At 49.3% G+C, this 20,545-nt stretch overlaps 7 protein-coding genes across 7 annotated transcripts; 2 read left to right on the top strand and 5 right to left on the bottom strand.

The window, feature by feature from the left end:
- Positions 1 to 290: 290 nt before the first annotated feature.
- On the bottom strand, positions 291 to 578 carry ASPGLDRAFT_52994 (uncharacterized protein). The gene has a single exon (XM_022547882.1). The coding sequence runs from the start codon at positions 566 to 568 to the stop codon at positions 386 to 388; it is 183 nt and encodes a 60-aa protein (XP_022395801.1). The 5' UTR covers positions 569 to 578; the 3' UTR covers positions 291 to 385.
- Positions 579 to 2,296: 1,718 nt separating this feature from the next.
- ags3 (alpha-1,3-glucan synthase Ags3) lies at positions 2,297 to 9,809 on the bottom strand (the record flags this gene model as incomplete). The annotated part of the gene is made up of 4 exons (XM_022549925.1): positions 2,297 to 2,513; positions 2,571 to 9,155; positions 9,249 to 9,394; positions 9,462 to 9,809. The coding sequence occupies 4 exons, from the start codon at positions 9,807 to 9,809 to the stop codon at positions 2,465 to 2,467; spliced, it is 7,128 nt and encodes a 2,375-aa protein (XP_022395800.1). The 3' UTR covers positions 2,297 to 2,464.
- A 1,669-nt stretch (positions 9,810 to 11,478) lies between these two features.
- Positions 11,479 to 11,778, bottom strand: ASPGLDRAFT_52993 (uncharacterized protein). Its single transcript, XM_022547881.1, has one exon. It carries the CDS (start codon positions 11,716 to 11,718, stop codon positions 11,542 to 11,544), a length of 177 nt encoding a protein of 58 aa, XP_022395799.1. The 5' UTR covers positions 11,719 to 11,778; the 3' UTR covers positions 11,479 to 11,541.
- Positions 11,616 to 12,298, bottom strand: ASPGLDRAFT_52992 (uncharacterized protein). The gene is made up of 2 exons (XM_022547880.1): positions 12,020 to 12,298; positions 11,616 to 11,962 (listed from the first exon to the last, which is right to left on the bottom strand). Exons 1-2 carry the CDS (start codon positions 12,234 to 12,236, stop codon positions 11,718 to 11,720), a joined length of 462 nt encoding a protein of 153 aa, XP_022395798.1. The 5' UTR covers positions 12,237 to 12,298; the 3' UTR covers positions 11,616 to 11,717.
- Positions 12,299 to 13,237: 939 nt separating this feature from the next.
- On the top strand, positions 13,238 to 14,636 carry ASPGLDRAFT_1071129 (uncharacterized protein). Its single transcript, XM_022539522.1, has 4 exons — positions 13,238 to 14,012; positions 14,064 to 14,097; positions 14,154 to 14,236; positions 14,297 to 14,636. The coding sequence occupies exons 1-4, from the start codon at positions 13,323 to 13,325 to the stop codon at positions 14,393 to 14,395; spliced, it is 906 nt and encodes a 301-aa protein (XP_022395797.1). The 5' UTR covers positions 13,238 to 13,322; the 3' UTR covers positions 14,396 to 14,636.
- Positions 14,637 to 14,803: 167 nt separating this feature from the next.
- Positions 14,804 to 17,630, top strand: ASPGLDRAFT_52989 (C2H2-type zinc finger protein). The gene is made up of 7 exons (XM_022547879.1): positions 14,804 to 14,998; positions 15,056 to 15,794; positions 15,850 to 16,050; positions 16,109 to 16,198; positions 16,260 to 16,310; positions 16,366 to 16,487; positions 16,545 to 17,630. The coding sequence occupies exons 1-7, from the start codon at positions 14,844 to 14,846 to the stop codon at positions 17,482 to 17,484; spliced, it is 2,298 nt and encodes a 765-aa protein (XP_022395796.1). The 5' UTR covers positions 14,804 to 14,843; the 3' UTR covers positions 17,485 to 17,630.
- A 434-nt stretch (positions 17,631 to 18,064) lies between these two features.
- ASPGLDRAFT_40222 (uncharacterized protein) lies at positions 18,065 to 20,405 on the bottom strand (the record flags this gene model as incomplete). Its single annotated transcript, XM_022545192.1, has 6 exons — positions 18,065 to 18,978; positions 19,075 to 19,217; positions 19,285 to 19,602; positions 19,670 to 19,950; positions 20,022 to 20,101; positions 20,186 to 20,405. The coding sequence occupies 6 exons, from the start codon at positions 20,403 to 20,405 to the stop codon at positions 18,065 to 18,067; spliced, it is 1,956 nt and encodes a 651-aa protein (XP_022395795.1).
- Positions 20,406 to 20,545: the final 140 nt, after the last annotated feature.

Here is a 20,545-nt window from a genome sequence, read left to right as displayed (position 1 = left end):
GGGAAGTTTCAATGTTTATATAACATTTACGCCTCCCACGCTGTCGTCAGCTGCGCATTGCAGAGGGCCCACAAAGTGTTATAAGTGGAATTGATCAACCATTTCAGCTGACCATTTCAGCTGAGTTATAGTGTCATTGGAGATTATAACGAGGCCATTGGCAACCAATCATTTCAATTCTCAATGCAGAGACCTGCTGCGGCTGAGGATTTGTACAGTTGTCAAATGCCATAATATTGCAGGAGAAGAGTGTCAAGTGGCTGCCTGAGTGATGAGGGGTATTGCAGGTTGGCGTTTTTGGATGAGGTTGAGTACCAGATGGCATTGAACTGCTTTTGAGCAAATTGCTGTTGGAGCATGGTTGTTAGGGGCCAGGCCTGGGATGTTAATGACTAGCTTTGGCACAAAAGATTTCGTTGGGGAAAAGAGGAACAAATGCCCGATCAGGCCAGGACACAGGTCTCCGATCGGGCGGCTCTATATACATGCGCGCGCAGTGCGGGTAAATAGTTCCTTCGATAACCTCTCCGGGCTTCTGCTTTCTTGATCCACACTTATTCATGTACATAATTCTGACCTGTTGTGCAAAAACGGTAATAAATTAGTTGTTTGAAAGCCTCAGGCTCCAATATGCCCCGCTCCTGATTGGCCCGCACTAGCGAGCCCATACACAACTGCCGGATAGATATTACCGGGCATGGACAGACCAGTTGGCATTGAATCTCTTGGTCTACACTGTATATACAGCATCACACGCTCAAAATAACTTAGTACTGTTAATCATCGTGCAAAAGATGCTTGCTGTCAATGTATGTGTACGTGCATAAACTTGATACAATCTGCAAACAGACGAGGATATAATCCAACTCGACCTATGCTAGGACTAGTCTTGAGTAATCTATGATTTACCATCCATTTTTAAAGTGTAAATATGAGAGGAAACAATGATTTCAAGTCAGCTATCTAACTCAACATAAATGTGACTAGAGATGTATACTAGTTAAATGCTTTTCTTAGTCACAATTTGAAGCATCGAACGATTTTTTTTTTTCCCGGCTACTATGGGATATTGTAGAATCTGGGTGTTTATGGCTACCATTAGTCTGCTCCGCCTGTTCTCTGATAACTACTTACCAAAAGAAGATTGGCTTGATGAAGTCCTAGCATGCTCTGATTAACAGCTCTGCCGCGTCCTTGAAAGCCTTTGAAATCTGGGCAGTAATAAGTTCTCGGTAGAGTTGGGATCCACGGTACCTTAAAGGGACACTAATGCCGCCTGGTGACAAGCGGAGCACAATGACCCACTGCAACATTAATGAGTTTTAATTTGTGGGAACCTACCAAAGTTGGTGAGATTCTTGTAGTACCCCGTTTGTTCCGGCAAAAGAATAAGGCCAGTAAAAGACTATAATAAGGGCGGGTACGCAGGAGAGAGTTAAAGAAAACGAAAAACCTTTTTGGTGCAGAAACTGAGACAAGACTTCCGTTACTCTCCTATCTTTGTCCTGCTCGCTACAATCCTCAATATTCATCATGTCGCACCTTTGGACACCTGCTCCTGAACCCACCACCTCAAGGACAACATCCAGGCGCTTAATCTACAGTTGACGGTGGAGCAAATTGAATACCTTGAGAGCCAAATCCCTTTGATGTTGGCTTCCCAGGCAACTTTATCGGCCCGGATCCCAAAGTGACTGGCAAAGCGTCCTTCCTTTTGGCTGCTAACGCCTCTTATTCATTTGTGCAATCACCCAGATCTATTACAAGTCCGGAATAGATTGGAATAGATATTAGACCCGTGAGCTGTTAGTAAGGCGTCTAGCTGGCAAGGAAAAGGGAGAGGGGGAGAAGAAGGGGTACCAATAAATTATATGTGTATATATGTATGCTCTAACTGCAGCATTTTATTATGTTTGGTAGTGATAATAAACCTGTGGAGATTGTAATAATGGCCTAAAAGAAATATATAAAAAAATATTTTATGCTAGTTTGGGGTTGGGTTGGGTTTTGGCGATGTCTACTCTGACTGGAGTCAGTTCGTGAACCAGGGCGGCCACTATCCAGGAACTTGGTCAGTCAAATGTTAGCTGAAGTAATTGTAAGAGATGTACTCACTCCATATTGCCAAAAATCCTGGAACCCTCAAGATCCACGAGGTGTGGATGTGGAAGATAGAAAATGAAAAACATGGTGAAATGCAAAAAAAAGCAGGGGGATGGGGATCCTTTCTATATATTTTCTGAACCAGGATTTTTTTTTTTTTTTTTTTTTTTCATCTCGATGAATGCTTACCCATAGATTACTACTTGGTATAATTGTTCTTTTCACTAGCGAGACTGTCCGCATATCATACATATACACCTATTGCAACAAACGGCCACCCAGGTTCTCCAAAAAGGCATTCTAAAGATTGATTATTATACAAAATGTGCTCAGCCTATTATGCTAAGATTTGACTCATGACTTAGGGCCGATTCAATTGCTCGCGGCGATAGAACAGAAGGAAACCAAAGCTGGAAGAGGAAGTCAGTATAATGGCGAGGAATAGAGAAAGGGCAATAATAACTTACCTAGCCAGAAGCTGGAAGAAGAGGGCAACCCAGAACCACGCATTACCGAGTTTATCCAACCCTGTGCCCACAGCTGGAGAAATGCCTGCCGGTCCGATGTTGTTGGGCGCGAATCCACGAGCACAGATTGTGGCAATAGATCCAATGGACTGAGCGGCCAATAGGACAAAGCAGACGTGCACTCTTGTCAAAGTCTGTAGAAGAATCATTCCCAAACCGACTTGCTGGATCTCATCGAGAACGCCAAGCCAGAGCCAGAGACATCGGGACGCGATGGCACCAGATGTCAGACTTCCAGCCCATGGGAGGTAGTAGCCAATATCAGATGTTCCCCACCACGTTTGCGCCCACCGAGGTGCACCAATACTGAGACCGAAGACGGGTAAAATCCAACTATGCTCCTTGGACAAGATTTTGAACAAGAACATCAGAGCGATCCAGAGAACGATGAAAAATGCTACCACTATGACCACGACCTCCCATGTCTTGGTGTGTTGGGAGGACCAGAGGAATGACCAATTACGACCGGTCGCCGCGGCGAGGAACCAGTTCTGGACAATGACCATGAAGAAGAACCAGAGAACAATGCGTCGACGGAAGAGGGAAGTGTAGAAGAAGAGGATCTTGCCGGGAGCTTGACGATAGTACTTGGGCAAGCCCAGAGCAAGAAGCACACCGATAATGAAGCACACAAGGGCAATAGGCATGACCACAGCTGCGACTCTCCACGAGCTCAAAGCAAGTGTAGAAACACCCCCGACTTGCACCGCAGTGACCCTAGAGCTCCAGTACCACAAAGCCACGGTGTAAAGTTGCGAGATACCCTGGATGAGACTGGCGCGGAACATCCAATCTTTCACAGGGACTGCACCTTGATCACCAAAGTTAAGGGCAAAGAACAAGGAACCGCTCGAAGATGCAGCGGCATAGACACCCGCGGCAACATTCTGTGCCCATTCTCGACCGAGAGACGTAAGACCAAACGGCGACACACCGATGATGATGAACGCAATGGAGTAAATGAACCATGGGACGGTGAGAACTGTCACCGACGGGAAGCGGAAAAAGAGGAACCACCAAACGATAGAAGAGACGCAGTAAATTGCCGCGATAATGTAGAGCTTGGTTGCGGTCTCGCCCACTTGGCCAGTCAACAGGGTGATCTGTGCCGAGTTCGTTGCGATGATCTGTCCGAGACCCAAGAACAGGGAGTAGACAGGCCAATTTCCGACGCGCCATCTCATGAATCTCTGGATAGCCATGGGTCTCTTGTAGCCCAGACGAGCGAGCCACTGATCGATTTCATCTGTGCCATTTGATTCCGAATCTTCGGAGGCGTCTGTGACGCGGTTGTAGGGTGTCATTTCGACAGCGTGGTCCAAGCCGGCTCCAGTCATGGGACGCTCCTTCGGGTGCTTTTTCAATTGTGCGTCGGTGTACATGTTGAAGAACTTGCGCTCACTCTTCATCAGGTAAACTTCGATACAGTAATCTGTGCTCGAATTTTTCTTGTTGAGGTTGGTGAGAAGCTGCTCGAAACGTCGCGTGAAATGCCCCATGCTGTCTGTAAAGGTCGGGTCGACCTTTTGCAGGTGGAAAACGGGCTGATCATGATCGGCGACGACAGAAGGCAAGGAGAGAACAGATACATTGCGACTGTGAGCCCAGGGAGCGGCTCTTCCAAAACTGGGGTCATAGGCGGGATCGGGTGATCTGACTGGAGAAGAGTCGCGGGACACGAAGCGGGAGGGGTCGGTTGATACGGTAGACTCGCCGCGAGACTGACGGCTGAAATTCCTATGGGTAGGGCTGAGATTTTGAGATATGAGACTGGAATTGACCGCTGCCATAGCCTCCTCATGAGAGATGTGGTTCTCTTGCGACGTAGCAGCACCGTCTTCCTCGGCATCGGTGGTATCGCCGTCGACCGGCTGTTCTAGCATCTGGCTCTCGCGTAGAGAATTCTTGATGAGACGCTTCCTGTCCTGTCCGGGTCCAGCACGTCGACCGAGTGAGAGCTGACGACCCAGCGTGCTGCTTCTGTTGTTGTCGGCTGCTTGCATTTCTTGAGCCTCGGCCGCCTGGAGCTCAAGAAGAGAGGGCTGAACGGGCTCCGATGTTCTGACTGGTGGCGTATCCGTTCCTGACTGGTGTGACATTGGGCCCATCATGGTTGAATATCGCAAGCCCTGCATGTCCCATTCACTCTGGGTCTCTGGTTGTGGGCCTGTCACCGTTTGCTGGTTCTTTCCGTGATGGATTTGGATTGAGGTCCGTTGCAATGCTTCGAGCTTCTGAACCCACTCGAGAACGGGGAATCGCTGCTTGGCAGAGTTTGCACGCATTTCCGCTCTAGTCTCTACTGATGAGTCCAAAGCGGACTTGATGGCGATCCTCAATTGGTGCATGAGATGGCGAGCCGAATCAGATTCCACGGTGTACCACCAACCAGGCATCTGGCCTAGACCTCCGATGCGAGAGCCAATACCGAGCGCGCCTTTGCGGCCGAACTCAACTGCAATCAACCCGAATGGTTCATCTCGAGATGGGATCAAGGCGAAGTCGGCACCGGAAAACACGAAGGGGGGAAGGATCGTAAACTCTGGCCTAGAGAACACACGGCCAGGGAACATTTCCATAATGCGCTCCAACTTGATAGCAGCCAGCTTGCCATAAAGGTCAATGATGGGTCCAATACAGATCAATTGCACCTGGGGTCTGGCAGACAGGACTGCCGGCATAACATCCGCAATCAAGTCGACACCCTTTTGTTTCGACCATCGTCCCACAAATACCAGCAAGTCAGCATCGGGGTCCTCCTTCAAACCAGCCCATTTCTGTGCCTGCAGCTTGTCATTGACGGATTCGTCGTGAGACTGAACCGCAACTTCCGCGTCTGGGTTCTTCTCCAAGGCGGCTGTGTCGGAGGGATCTGGGTTGGGAAGGCTGCCAATCTTGCCCAGACTCCAGAAAATTGGATAACGGGCCCATGAGCGCTTTCCGTACTTCTCGGAAACACCCACTGCACCGAAGCCGCGCTGGTGGAATCGCAAATAACTGGCGCCGGTGTGGAGCAGGTTAAACACGTTGCCAAATTGACAGTACTTTGTTGCTGTTTCAACTGGAAGATTGAAAACTGAACAGACCTCCTTCTTCTCTTGCTGGGTTCTCAGTGCCCAGAGACCCTGGAATTCGGCATTGTGGAGGGACAGGCAGACTGGGATAGTTCGTGTCGGCAACAGGTAAAGCGGTGCCAGACAGCCATGGAAGTCGTTGATGTGGTAAAGATCAATGGAGGGATTTCGCTTGATTGCCTCCGCAATACACTGATTCCAGGCCGAGTAGTAGATTGCACTGTCGAGGTCATCCATGCGGGGTGGATATGGTTCTGCCTTGGTTTGCTGTCGGAAGACCGGAGCATCAAGGAGAACATAGGTGATATTATCCACGACGTGATATTGCACTTTAACCAGGTAGGGATTGTCCAGGATCGTCACCACAAAGTCTTCAGTTGGCGTGTCTCCGGGGTATTCGATATCACCAACACATGGTACCACCCAGATGAGATTCTGGTGCTTCAGGTTCTGGGACATCAGCTGTGCCATGACCCCCAGACCGCCAATCTTGACTTTGATCTTCCAGTCTGAGATGTCATACTCCATAGTGGCGATCAATACGGTGCGCTTTTGGTCGGCCGCTCCGGCCGCTCCGGCCACAGTGAGATCTGTCGGCATAGCGTTTTCCGAAAGGTTGTCCTGTGATTCATTTTCTCCACCAAGTCTTTCTTTGAGACGGCGGTAAAACAGGAAAGGCATCTTATCATTTTTAATGGCATTGCCATCTTTGTTGAGCTTGACACGGTAGAAAGTGCAGATGAAAATGTAGACACCAGCTGCACCCATGAGGATGGGAACAACCCAAAGAAGAATGTAGAGAACAAGCTGAGCCCATCCGGATCCGATGGGAATTAACTCATAGCTCAAGTTTCCATCGTCGAGAGAAATGGTCCATCCAAGGTGCGGGAACGGTGGCAGTTTAGTGATGTTGATCACATTGGACGAGAGATAGGATGGAGGAAGCTTTTGAACCACAGAGGAGTTGCTAACATCGCCATAGACTTCTGTAGTATCCGGAATGCCATTACTGCCCACACCCCAGACATTCAATTGTCCCACTGCTGGCCATTCGTAGACAAAGTCATAATTCCAGCGAGAGGTTTTGGGGTCGAGGGTCACTTCACTATCCAGTCCTGCATCGTAACCGTACTGGTTGTATGGGCCGTTAAACCACATGTGAGGGAATCTTCGCGAGGTACCTTTCTCCCAATTATAATCACCCTCCTGGACGTAGTCGCTACTTCCAGTGAGCTTCGAGAAGTACTGTACGCGGATATGAGTGCCCTCCCATTTTTGCCTACCAGTCCAAGCCGGGATGTCGATATCCGTGTTTCCACCTGAATAAGTCGTCCAGTTGGACCAACTCCGGCCGAAATCAGACGAGTATCGGTACTTGTCCGCGCCAGCCGCATTGTGGGTAAGGTAGAGACTGTCCTCGGATTTGTGCACCAGACTGGAAGAGTAATTGAAAAGCGGCGAGATCAAGGGGTTGTCGTGGGCACCAACGCGAATCAAAAACTTGTCGGTCGAATTGGTATAGACACCCGACGAAGAAACATTTTTGACAGTCAGTTGGTGGATTCCGTGATGAACATTGTTCAAAGTTGCAGACCATGTCCAAGTAGTCGGGATTTCTCCGACAAAGTTGTTATCCGTCGTCCGGGCAGTGATGTTTGTGCAGTGGACACTGGATGTATCGAGAGAAGCGTTGACCCCTTTTTGCGTCTTCGAATCGAGAACAATTGATTTGGTGATACTTTCACAATTCATCTCCTTGGAATATCCAAGCTGAATTGGAACATCTTCGCCCGAGTCTTCCGGAGACAGCAAGCGTGCATCATGCCCAGGGAGGAAAGATGTGACGGTAGGACCAGGTTCAACGAACTTGTCAGTCTTCACATAAGCCCGATATTCCCAAGGAAGCAACTTCATTTTCCGGACGCATCCGTAGGAGCTGTCAGGACCATCTTCCACAGTGGCCTCATCGTAAGGATAGAACAAATTCTTCACTTTTGTCCCCGAGTCAAATGGAGCCAACAGCGCAGTATCTTTGTCGCTGCAGGAGCCACCATAGGTCTGTGTTTTGTTTCCGTTCTGGTACACAAGCCACAAGGTCTCGTTACCCTGGATTGCCTCCTTTTGAACGCCAGGGAAATAGCTTCGCAAGACAGACCACAGGCCAGTGACCGTAGGGGTGGTCGATGAACCAGGGAGATAGATATCTTTGGTGAGCTGGGCGACTGTCTTAAGATACAAACCATCCTGAGCGACTGGGTAGTGCTCTCTAATTTCGAACATTCGCTTCATGATGTTTCGAAGTGGATGGGCCGGATTGCGCTGGTCATAGGTGATGGTGATATCATGACAGCCATCTCGTCCCTTTTCAATCGGGAAATCATAGAACTTAGACGTGTTCAGGTTGAAGCAACCATTTGTCCACCAGGCAGTCTGGTAGGTCATGGGCTGCCGGCCAAACATGTAGTTCGATGCAGTGGCATCGAATACGTACATGGCCTGCTCTTCGCCCCAAAGGATGAGAGGAATTCCTGGAAGCTCCAGCGAGATGATGTAAAGACCCAGGAGGTACTTGTCTGTGCCATTCTGGAGCGCCGGCCAGCGGAAGTTATCCTGGTTCGAAACACCATACATATGCCTGGGATCCAGCTCTCCCGTGAATGCGTTCAAAAAGTCATTCGTGATGAGCATCTCATTCCAGGCTTCAATGAAATCCGTAGGCAAATCGAAACCGGCGGCCAAGTTACCGTCTATTCCCAGGAAACGGGTCATCGACCGATAGATTGTGTAGTGGAATGCGGAGGAATCTAATGCTTGCAAGCCGTCCTCTCTTAGGAAATACGAATCCGAGCTGTTTGTCAACTTGACACCAGCGCCTGCCGACTCCGGACGTTGATTCGGCTGACGACCACGGCCGAGGTAGAGACTACCAAAGGTATCTCCAGATGTAATCTCGCCGGGCAGGAAGAAATTGTTCTTGCCGTATTTCTTCGCACATTCACGGTAAACAGGGAGCATCTCACTTAGGGGCTCAAGTGTCGATTGAACACTCTTATCAAATCGGAAACCATCAACATCGAGACTTGCTATTTGCAGGCAGGTGTGTCGAGTGAGGACATCGCGAACCGGTTTGTGCCATTCACGCAAGCGATCCTGCACTGAGGCAAACTTCGTGAGTTGGCGTTGCCAGTCGGGGAAGTTCCCAAACGCCTCCAACTCTCCGTACTGATCGAAATCACTGTCATAGCAACCCTTCAAGTCTTCAATCCCGCCGGTTTTTAACGGGTAACCATCCTCGGTCCAGAAACGAGGATAGTTGCATGTTTCGTTGTACTCGTTACCGAATTGGAAATCGGCGTATTTTCTGTCTGTGACCCATTCGACTTGGTATTCTTGTGCACGGAAATCGGCGGAATCATTCAGGTGACCTTTGAACCCGATCAGGTTGCTCAGTCTGTTCTTGGGGGTCAGCTCTGGATACCAGAATATCTGAAGCATTGCAGGGCTATCGACTTACGTTGACAGCGTATTATCCACCACGACGTACATGCCTCGATCGTGAATCTCGGTGATCGTCCGCCTCCAATCCTCCAGTGTGCCTAAATGCATGTCGAGCAGAGTGGTATCGACTGGCGAGTACCCATCGTAGGCCCAGGGCAGGTTCATTAAATACGTCCCGGCGAAATAGATGACCTAGGAAAGTTATGGAGAGTTAGAGAGAGTTAATGATGAAATAATTTAGGGATCTGGTCAGCTTCACCTTGAAGCCCATGCCCTGGATATAGTCCAGTGTATCTATCAAGCCTTCCAGATCACCACCGTGGCGCATCTGATTAGAGTTGAGCACATGCTCAAAGGTGGTCCCGTTGATATCATCGTTGGTGGGATCGCCGTTGGAGATACGGTCCAAAAAGATTGTATATGTAGGGAGTCGCCAGTTATCTGGCGACGGATGATATTTATGGTCCGGCCATACTCCCCAGTAATCGATAGGGCCGTCAGCGTCTTTATTATCGTTCAGGTTATAATCAGCGAGGGACTCGCTGTAGGGCCAGGAGAGGGCAAAGACGCTCAGAAACGAAAGTATGAAAAATGCTGAGCGCTGCATCTCCGTATAGATTAAGCGGGTATCAAGCAAGAGCCTGCTGCCGGAAACCGCGTGACTCAAGCCTTGCAAACGAATGAAAAAAAAAGCTTTTATGCGCGCCGAGAAAAAGCGAGAGCGAGATGAATGAAAGAACAAATGATGCCACTGGAAACAATTATTTGGGCTTTCGCAATTTTACTATGGGGAGACCTTTTGAGGCCCTTATCGGGCCGAACGATGGATGGGCTATACCGGGCCAACTGGTCCACTATACTTCCCACTGCTGCAGACCCTAGGTTAGGCCCACTTCAACCGATTTTGTCGATCCACCAATGACTTTTTCGTAGGCCCTGGGTGGTCGCGTTTTAGGTCGGTGTCTCAGACAAACCAAGCAAAGGATTTGATTTCACACCTACTCTATGCAAAGGAGAGTGGTGAACACACGGGCACAGCCGACACACATGGCGCAGTGTATATTTTGAGAATTTCCTATAGAGCAAAAGCCTCCACCCTACTTTCTAGGTTGTTCTTCTCTCCCTTGGTTCGGCATTACTTCCACATGGTGCTATCCATAATTAGAGAAAATTGCCATAAGTACCGGTGATTGGCTTATCAGTGCAACGAATCGTGAGGATCAGCCAAGGTGTTCGAGGATAAAACCTTCTAGAAACACGGAAGAACAATTGCTGAGCAATCGAGCTCATAAGTTGACACATTTCACTTTCTTTGTTTTAAGGCAGTACAATAAAGCCGGGTATTTCGCTTCTATTTCTACCACAATTCTAACAATACTTGGTTACCGTAAAATGCTATCAATCCTTCGGGGCTTTTTAATCTGGTCCCGGACGCCACCCGGAAGCCCCTGACGTCACATCAGAGGCTTATATCACTGAATATCAGGTGATTCAGAAAATTTGTTAGTGAAATGGGGATCGGGGGCCGGAGGTCCGGAGGAGTCGATTATCCGCGACTAGCGAGGTCTATATGGAGAGGACTAGCTGGACGAAAGAGGTATATTGCCTAACGAAAGTATGTGCGTGTACGCAGCTGATTGAGCGCTTGTCTATCTAAACGTGCGCTCACACTGGCCTATATCATCGGACCGGCGGAACTTGCCTAATCGGTCTGACATTATTCCTTATCATGAACATGCATATCATCAATGACATGAAATGGTTCAAGAGAGAACTTTCCAATCCCACGCGACCCTGCCAAACGTCATGCTCAAGAGCCGGGGTGGATGTTGCATGTTGACGTGTGGTGGCCATACCCAATTGAGGGCTTCGATGGCACTAGGGAGGTGAGTTACTGCGACTATAAATACCTGGGTCTTTTCTCATAGATTGAATATAATGATCACACTTGTACCTCAATTCAGCGTTCTAACTTCGGCGAGGGGCCAGGGTAGAGTAAATGAAATCTACTTACCTACCTACCTACCTACCTACATGTATCAAAAAGATTAGAAATGTGAGACCAATCACGACCCGCCCGTATGTAGAAGCATTTACCCGACCCACAACGCAAACATCGTGGGTCACAAGGACCAATCACTAATCAACCAAGATGGGCTATATATAGCAAAACTATATATATCCTCATCGATATTGGGTCGCGCACGCACTTGTGCTTGTGTGCTCGTGCACCCTGACGAGTGGTAACTGCGCCGATGAATGCCTGATTATTGGGTTGTTGGAGTACATACACACTATCAGAATCCTTTTCTGCATGTGCTATGGCCATCAAACGATCATCAGAATTCCGGATTGCGAAAAGAAAGCCGTGAATTGTCCATATAATCAATCTGAAATCCAAGCTTGACTAAATGGCTGAAAGACAGTAGGTTCTTCCGCTTAAAAGCAGGTACGTACTGGGCGTTTTGGACAATGAAATCATCGCCAAAAGGCAACCGGATACTACCTACGCCCATCACAGGATTGTCTGATTCGTTCGGTAGGTTGACCTGGATCGATCATGGGTGATTGTCCAGGCGGTACCAGTATCCAATATCCATTCTTCATTGACTCTAGCAAGGTAATTGACATCTACCAAGTTGGCTGAGCCATTTGCTTGATTTCGCTGTCGATCATTTTCCGGTGGAGGGCGTTTATCAGGGTGTTTGGTCCGACATTCACCCTCCAGGTGGCGTCCTTTCTTGCAATATGGGCAAAGAGGTAGGGAGCTCCTGCCTGGTTTGTAGGGTCGTTTAGGCTGACTATCGGATTCCTTAGCCTTACCCTTGTCGGTAATCCGTTTTTCTCGTGAAATCGGTGATCGCCAGGGATCTTGCCGAAAAACGGCGAATTTCGCAGGAGAATAATTGCCTGAGGTAGGCGTCCGTGTCTGAGCTTCATATTCAGAAAGAACTTCTCGCACGTTGAGCGTGTGAACATCCTTATGACGAGAATTATTGAATTCACTCGCTACACTCGTGAGGCATGTATTCATGCGAGCGAAGCTGTGGGGTTTCTGCGAGGACAAAGAAAGGTCTCCCTAATACAGTTCGGACCGTACAAGATCTTCATTAAAAAAAAAAAAAAAAAAAAAAAACAAAACTCTGGGGCATTGCGGAACAGGAATTCGGCCACACCGTCCTGGTTAAGTGATTCACTTTCGTGCCTGGTCCAGAAGAAGTCGTGGATCTTGGATATAAAATACCGAGGGCAGTAATGTTGATAAATCTGGATCGTTTATATCCATGACCCCCCGGGGCGTAGAACCAGCTTCAAGATACAAGCAAAAACTTTCACGAGCTTGTTTCAGTGGCGAAAAGCGCACACCTCCCAATTTTCAACGATCAGTAAGCCCTACATTTGCCTTGTTTTGTACTTCAACTATTAACACCCTTGACAGTTGGTTACTTGTCACAAACGAGAAAATTTGACAACGTTTTGCTGAAGTCCCGAAAACCCGCGAGCCATCGGGCAGGGGACATAAGTCTCTCCGGGATGTAAAAAGCCCCGCTGCTCGTAATTCATAAATGATACTGACAACAAGGATCTCAATCCTTCTCACCTTATCCCCTGATCAAATCGTAACATCTCAATCGGCTGCGGGCTGCTGATTTCATCCGAGACAGAAAAAAAACCCCTCCTTTCTCTTTTTTTTTTTCTCGGGCAGGACTGACCGAGCGGAGGATGATGTTCGGGATCGATGATGATGATTCATGACTGTATACGGAGGGACACCCGTCCTTTTTGTCGACTTACTTCTTTTTTCTTCTGTCATTTTACCCTTCTGCCCCCTACTACTACCTAGCTCCCATTGGTATCAGTTGTATCACTATCACGCATCATGGTCTTCGGGTGTAAATCCGTCCCCTTCAACCCGGAGCAGGACATCCCGCCGCTCAACGGCAAGGTGATTCTCGTGACGGGCGGCAACATCGGCCTGGGCAAGCAATGCGTTCTGGAATACGCCCGCCACTGACCGGCACTGATCTGGCTGGCAGCACGCAACATCGACAAGGCCCAAGCCACAGTCGACGAGATCCGGCAGCAAGTGCCCGACACACCCCCGATCAAGGTGCTGGCGATGGACCTCTCATCCCTAGACTCGGTAGCACAGGCCGCCCGCACGGTGACAACCGAGTCCGACCACCTGGACATCCTGATGCTCAACGCGGGGGTCATGGCTGCCCCGCCGGGCCTGACCCAGGACGGCTACGAGCTGCAGTTCGGCACCAATTACCTCGGCCATGCACTACTTGCCAAGCTCCTGCTGCCACTGCTGGAACGGACCGCCGCCAGTTCTTCCCCGCAGGACGTACGCATCGTCGCGATCTCGTCGCACGGCTACGTTTACGCCCCCCAGGAAGGCGTGCTCTTCGACTCGCTGCGTAAACCCGCCGACGACCTGGGCGCGTTCGGCCGCTATGGACAAAGCAAGCTGGCCATGGTCCTCTGGACGCGCTATCTGGCTCGCAAATACCCGCAATTCACCTGCGCGTCCATCCACCCGGGCGTCGTGCGCACAAACCTCATGAACAACGCCACGGGGTCGCCGCCCATTATCCGGCTACTGGGCAAAGTGACCAGCATGATTTTCACTTCGGTCGACCAGGGAGTGCGCAATCAGCTTTGGGCGTCGGTGTCCAAGGACGTCAAAAGCGGCGAATATTACGAGCCTGTAGGGATTGGGGGGCCCGTCTCGCCATTAGGGGAGGATGATGCCCTGGCGCAGAGGATCTGGGATTGGACCGAGAAGGAGCTCGAAAGATATGTGGTGGATTGAGTGAATAGAATGTATCGTAATGTTCTATGCTAGATACTTAATACGGGTATATTAGTCGACGTACCAGCAAGTGGCTGTCCTGCCTAGACAGCGAATTGTCTGTTTTAGCTGTTATCAGTTACAGAATATGACCTTTAAAACATCGCCAATACGCGGTTTGGTCGCAGTATGCGCAGCAATTCAACCTAAAAGCCAAGTATTATTCTTGGAGAGATGTACGCATTATCACCCTTCCTTGTTCTGTGTTTATTCACTGACCTGTTGCTGTTTTACAGACCGGAATTACGGCCCTCTTCTGCATCTCTACGTATCTTTGCGTTTTCATCATGATGAAACTGCGCAGTAAGAAGACCGAGACTGCTCGCTCCGGGTAGTTAATGGTTAGGTGGTTTGGGCACATCGCGAACCAGGTGCCCCTGCATACCAATGGGAGAAACCTTTGCATCTCTTCTTTTGCCTTTTGTATTTAATTCCATCTAAGCATCTTTTTTTCATGTCGAATATTCTGTATTTGTTCTATTTGTATGATAATCAGCTGCTCCTTTCTTTATTTGCCTTGTCTGTCTGAGTTAGTGTCCGCCTACAGTTCTTAACACATTACACCATGCTACAAAGTATAGTCGATTCTTATTCTTATTTTGTCCAACATACATGTGGCGGAATGCCCCTATACTAGCGGTGGATTAGGAGAATCAATTGTCCGCTTGGATAGCCGCCGCAGCCGAAACGGACATTTAATGTTACGGAACATTCCTCATATAAGCCATACATTGAGTCTCTTCTCAGAATGCCTATAGTACCAGGCAATTCTAGGCTGGTAACATGACTGGTACCCGTGCAATCCGCAAACGAGAACGCGTTTGTCCATGGTGCTCCCGATCCTTCACCAAAGATGAGCATCTTGCGAGGCACATTCGGACACATACTCGGGAGAAACCTTTCACCTGTGAGACATGTCAGCGAACATTTAGCCGCCAGTAGATAAGCCCTGTTTACATCTATCCTTTGGCCAAGATGTTAAGCTAATCCTCTAGTGATTCCCTTTTGCGACACGCGAGGCGCCACCGGTCCTGCAGCATCCTTTCGGCTCCGGAGACGCGGTCAGAAAACCAGTCGCTCGATTCTACCAATAATCATCAACATGCCACCCAGCAGATAAGTCCTGTGCCGCTGTCGGCTCAGGACTTTACTGAAATTCAGCCGCGCGCTCAACCTGAACAACCACGGCCCAATGCAACTGCATTCCTCAATCCAGCGTCTGTCAACAACGGCAGCAATATGGAGACCATTATCCCCAACAGCAGCGTAACAATTCCGCCCTCTACTGCGGGCGACTTGACAAGGGCCTCGGCAACAGACTTGCTTCTAACAGGATCTTATCCGGGTCCCGCTGCCGCCACTGCGGGCCTCGATCTGACGTCCCACACTCCAACATGGTTTGCCGGCGACGATTTTGATCTTGATGCCTTTAATGCAGCGATCATGTTTTCAACCACGTGCCCCTACCCATCAGATTTTGGACAGCTTGTCAATGACGAGCCAATAAATTCGATCAATTATAGTCACCAACCCTCTGTGGATAATCGGCCACCTCCAGTCGAAGATCTTATCCGAGACAATTGGTTCATCTTCGTCAAAGAGCCAGGCTCGGGATCTATGACACCAGATAATGCACCCGAACAAATTCACGTCGATGAAGCATACCGGGAACGCCTCGTCGTTAAGCTACAGCACTCGGTTCCCAACCTTCCTCTTCCGTCAACGGATTTCCTAGTAAGATCCCTCTATCCTCCTCACCCTGTCTTAGTAGTTACTTACTTTGGCCAAGAACCTTTGTGTACAGATGTACTTTACCCGGTTTCATCCCATCTTTCCCGTCTTACATGCTCCAACATTCCGTCCATCCGCCAAGCGCTCTCTATTATTACTGTCGATATGTTCTATTGGGAGTCTATTCTTGGGCTCGGCCCACGCCGCTTCTCAAGGCTTGAAAATCTTCGAAACACTCAACAAAGCCATCCTATCATCGGTGTGCCGTCATTTCTGTTCAATCTCCCTTTTCCAATCGTGTCTCTAACGATCAACAGTGGGAAAAATGCATAATAAACGGAGGATCAGAGGCCATTGCAATGGTTCAAGCGGCTCTACTTGGCCAAACCTTTGGCCTTCTGTCGAGGGTGAGGCACCATCCGCGTCCCTGGAATGAGAAGGTCAAGCTGCTGACTACTACCATATCAGAGAAAGAAGGACTTGCTGACCGCACAGACCTTTCATGGCACAGTGGTCGCGGTAAGCCTTAAGAGTATTTGTTGTAAAACAGAGTACATGCTCACCAACAAGGCAGTGGGCAAGACGTTTTAACATGTTCCGAAATAGCTGTGCTTCCGACCACACCAACCATAACCTCGTCGCGAACCATCCCCAGAAGGCATGGGAAACATGGATTCGTGTAGAAGAACGGAATCGGTAAGAATAGACCTCAGATAATTCCGCCACTCGCTGATCCGGAGTTCATGAGGGAAGGGTCGCTGCGGGACTATGTATACATGATGTCGAGATTGCCGAGCTTTCCCATTCAGACCCCCTCCTGCGCAATTGGCTCTTCAAAGTGCCACCGGTTTCCGACGAGATTCTTTGGGGTGCCCCCACTGCCGACGTGTGGGCGAAAGCTATGACTGGACTCCCATCGCACTCGATTTTATGTAACGAGTACTCGCTGCTACAGACGCCTGCTAGCTTGCCAGGCAGGTCGGATGTTGCGGACAAGGTTATCTGGAACAAAGGACTACGCGCTTATCTAGAACTGGAGGGGATCGCAGCTTGTATCATCGAAGGCCGAGGTTTAGAGGATTTCAGCCGAAGAGAACAATATACAGAGTCGCTTATACATCTCTACAACTCGCATATCAAGACCCAAAAGAAAGAGGGTCACGATCTCTACTTACTATCGGTCTTATGGCACTCGGCCTTCATTTCCCTGTATGCCGATCTCAATAGACTGGAGCTGGCTGTTGGCAAAGAGGGTCATGATGAAGCGCAGCAGCATCTGAATTATGTCCGCGAGTGGGCTTGCTCACAGGTTGGACAACGGTGTGCGCTTCATGCCGTCATGATCTTGCGGGACCTTGAAGGAATGAGACTGGGAACTGAGCCTCCAATCCATGTTCCCCGGATTCTATTTCGCGCGGCAATCACTTGGTTCTGCTACAGCAAATTCGGAACCGATACCTTGGAACTTTCACAGCAGCTGCCCCTTGATTTTGCCGAATTCAAGATCTTGGGTATTAACTGCCGACGATTGCTTTTTGAAGCCAATGGCTACCGCAACTTCCGGCCGAATACACCGGAATCGTGTACCTTCCGTGGGCTTGTCGACATACTTCAACGAGTGGGTCATTGGGGTATATCGCAAAATTACGCGTCTATCCTAAGTTTACTTCTTCCTGAAGGGACCAAAGATTAGAAAACAAGGGTAATAATCATAACTATCTCCTCCTTCACTCTGTTTTTTTTATTCAACGAGGCATGCATCATTCCCAAGCCGGATAAAGTCTTTTGTACTTAGCGCCACTAAACCAGCTGGATATGTTGCTCATAATAATTGAATATCCCTATACCATTTCCAGTTTGAGGAACTATAGTTTATTAGGATATATTTGCTGACGCACAATTCAATTGTCCTTGAGCAGGATGGAAGACTACTGCTATCGCTCACATTAGACAAGCGGGACTGTGGCACCCAAATACATCTCCACATCTCGGGGCCAAAAGGGATAGAATTACCCCTATATGTGTGACAGAAATCGCTATTGAACATATCCCAGGCGTGACTAGTCTTTGATTGCTACAACGCTATATCAATACAAGGAATTAGGCAGCAAGAGTTTTGGACTGGTCATGTTCTCTAATTACTAAACGGTCAGCTATATGTTTCCATTTTCTCTGCCTCTCGGCTAACAGACTGAGGGCAGCAAGCCTGCATATCCTATATAGCTGTCGATAATGCACGCTTGGAACATGCACTGGCAGAGAACAAACACCATTTAGCCCTGAAGATAGGCGACCGCAGCCGCCGCGGCGCTCGTCAGATCCTGCTTATTGTCGACCGCGGCAAAGACAAAGCAATCTGGTCGGAGAATAATGTACTTCTTCCGGCCGAGAACCTTGCCTATGTAGTGAGGGTCGTAGAACCGTGGCTCCGGGCGATTCTTGCATAGTGGCGAAGCCGCAAATTCTGGACCCGTTGCCAATCGGTACACGCCTTGTGCTTGTGTGATACCACCACAATCATCGCCCTGGAGAGCAGACATGTCACTTGAGTCCTCGACAAGAAATGTCACGTCCCCCGCACATAACTCGCCCCGCGAAATGTCCTCGATGTCCGAGACTACCTGACGTGCGCCGGGAAGCTCACTGATACTTTGCAGGTAGACAAGGATCCGGAAGAGCCGTTGGCCTGTATAGGAATTGCGTGTAGCGAAGATGACATCGTCGGTGAAGTGAACCACCCCGTCTGCGTATTCGGCTTCCTCGATTGTTGCGCTTTGTTTATTGCTACGCAATGGCGTCACGGGCGTACAGTAGCTCTGGGGTAGACACAGGCCACCGCAATGCTCGGGGAGGAATGGCATCCCCTGCGAATACAAGTAGCGGACCATACCACCTTTCCGGCGCCCAAGTCGCAGCTCTCTGCGCCATTGCGGTACCAGCTGCAGGATGAAAAAAGGACAAGTGCAAAAGAGTATCATGAGACTGCTGCTACTCGTCACGAAGCGGCCATTCTCAACGGTCGATGCGAGGGATTTCTCGAGTTGCTGCTTGCGCTCAAGGTACCAGTCTTGGAGGATCTTTTCATGTGAGTTTGTTAGGTGTGACCGCTGCGGTCGACAGAGTAAGGCCAGACGCCAGGCCAGGGAGGCAGCATCGCGAAAGCCAGAGGCAATTCCTTGACCACCAACTACAAACCAACAAGCGTCAATCTATCTAGTTTCAACTTTTTTTTTTTTTTTTTTTTTTGGTGCCGCACTGGTGATAAGGAAAGGAATTGACCTACAAGGAGGAAATACATGCGCCGCATCGCCGCACAGGACGACGCGGCCGTTACTCCAGCGATTGCAGCTTCTGGCGGAAAATCGGAAGGGTCTTGATCGTAGCACACGAATACAATCTTCGGGAAATTGCACGTCGTGGGAGAGTCTGAGTGTATCAGAATTGGCACTCGTTGCACTGGAATGAACTTGGTTCTCGGAGCAAGAGCACTCACCCGTATCGACTCCCTGGATGGGTGATGTATGGGAAGACCACTTTCATAATCATTTCCTTCTTAGCCATTTCTTCGCCATCCTCATCGGCCCCGACGACGAACTCAAAGCGCCAGAGTCGGTCTTGAGGTAGTCCAAACCGCCCACAGACTGCTGGACGTTCCGAATTGCACAGGAACCGGAAATTCACAGGGAAGAAAAGATCGTAAACTTGCTCGGGCGTGTATCCTCGGGTCCACAGCGGAAATCCAGGATGGCTCTTCTCGGTAGGGAGAGTGATCTCCCAGTTCAGGGCTACCCAGGTCTCGTCATAGAAGGAACTGCACCAAAGACAGCGGTCAGCCAGTCGTCCCTGCAAGTATAATCAGCATCGACAATGGAGCCTACCGGTCGGCGAATTCCATGTGGACTCCCAGAGGCTCCAGGTAGTTTTTCCGAGTGAAGCCGGTTTTACCATCAGCACCCACGAAAAAGCGTGACCGAATACGGTGCGCGTTTCCTTCGGAATCACGATAGTGGCAGTACGTCCAGTCAGCGTCCTCTGATAGGTGAGATACTGAGCAACCAGATCGCAAGTCGCACGGTCCATCCATCGCTTCTCGCAGGCATTTCTCCAACACAGGCTGCTTGTGGCATATGAAGCCGACATGCCCGGTGCCTCCCTCTGTCTAAATTCTCAAAATACAAGTCATCCCTGCACTCTTGAAACATTGACCAAAACTGTGCTGGAAGAACTAACCGTTGCATAATCCATCTGTAAGAATGGTCTTTGATCAAGCGCTTTTTTGGTCCCGCCTATGAACTGGAACTGCTCCATGCCTAGACGAAGATCAGTCAGCTATGAGAAAAGTCTTACGGACGCGGTGCTATAGCCTGGTGGTACAGGAACGAATGACCACCTACAGGTTCCAATCTGGGTATAGATCTTGTCGTATATGCCAACGCCTTGGAGTAGACGGATACCATCTTCGTCCAGAGCAATTCCTCTTGGGTCCGTCGTAATTGCAGTGTCTTTCTCCAAAACCACGTGCTGAACGGACATTCGGCTAAGGTATGCTGAGAGCAAAGCACCGGTTGGTCCGCAGCCACAAATGACTACGCTTGTTGCCTCAAAGTCCGTCATGGTAGGTAGACAGTACAAGGCGACTGTAGATGTAAGGTGGGCAAACAGAAAGAACTGGGATATAGATGCCAAAGAAACAACCAAACACAAATTATTTCAATGCCCGTTTCTTAGTCTCTTTTTAGAGAAGAAACAGAAAC

Source organism: Aspergillus glaucus, assembly GCF_001890805.1.
Source record: "Aspergillus glaucus CBS 516.65 unplaced genomic scaffold ASPGLscaffold_35, whole genome shotgun sequence".
NCBI lineage: Eukaryota > Fungi > Ascomycota > Eurotiomycetes > Eurotiales > Aspergillaceae > Aspergillus > Aspergillus glaucus.
This window is presented reverse-complemented; position numbering and strand designations above follow the sequence as displayed.

What these genes read in the sequence shown, in the direction of transcription:
- ASPGLDRAFT_52994 (XM_022547882.1), bottom strand. Translation starts at nt 568, where the DNA reads ATGTACATGAATAAGTGTGGATCAAGAAAGCAGAAGCCCGGAGAGGTT.
- ASPGLDRAFT_52993 (XM_022547881.1), bottom strand. Translation starts at nt 11,718, where the DNA reads ATGGGCGTAGGTAGTATCCGGTTGCCTTTTGGCGATGATTTCATTGTC.
- ASPGLDRAFT_52992 (XM_022547880.1), bottom strand. Translation starts at nt 12,236, where the DNA reads ATGAATACATGCCTCACGAGTGTAGCGAGTGAATTCAATAATTCTCGT. An exon ending in GATTACCGACAAGGGTAAGG is followed by an intron (nt 11,963 to 12,019) that starts CTAAGGAATCCG and finishes GGAGCTCCCTAC; the next exon opens with CTCTTTGCCCATATTGCAAG.
- ASPGLDRAFT_1071129 (XM_022539522.1), top strand. Translation starts at nt 13,323, where the DNA reads ATGGACCTCTCATCCCTAGACTCGGTAGCACAGGCCGCCCGCACGGTG. An exon ending in AGGAGCTCGAAAGATATGTG is followed by an intron (nt 14,013 to 14,063) that starts GTGGATTGAGTG and finishes TAGATACTTAAT; the next exon opens with ACGGGTATATTAGTCGACGT. An exon ending in AGTATTATTCTTGGAGAGAT is followed by an intron (nt 14,237 to 14,296) that starts GTACGCATTATC and finishes GCTGTTTTACAG; the next exon opens with ACCGGAATTACGGCCCTCTT.
- ASPGLDRAFT_52989 (XM_022547879.1), top strand. Translation starts at nt 14,844, where the DNA reads ATGACTGGTACCCGTGCAATCCGCAAACGAGAACGCGTTTGTCCATGG. An exon ending in CCTTTGGCCTTCTGTCGAGG is followed by an intron (nt 16,199 to 16,259) that starts GTGAGGCACCAT and finishes CTACCATATCAG; the next exon opens with AGAAAGAAGGACTTGCTGAC. An exon ending in TTCATGGCACAGTGGTCGCG is followed by an intron (nt 16,311 to 16,365) that starts GTAAGCCTTAAG and finishes CCAACAAGGCAG; the next exon opens with TGGGCAAGACGTTTTAACAT.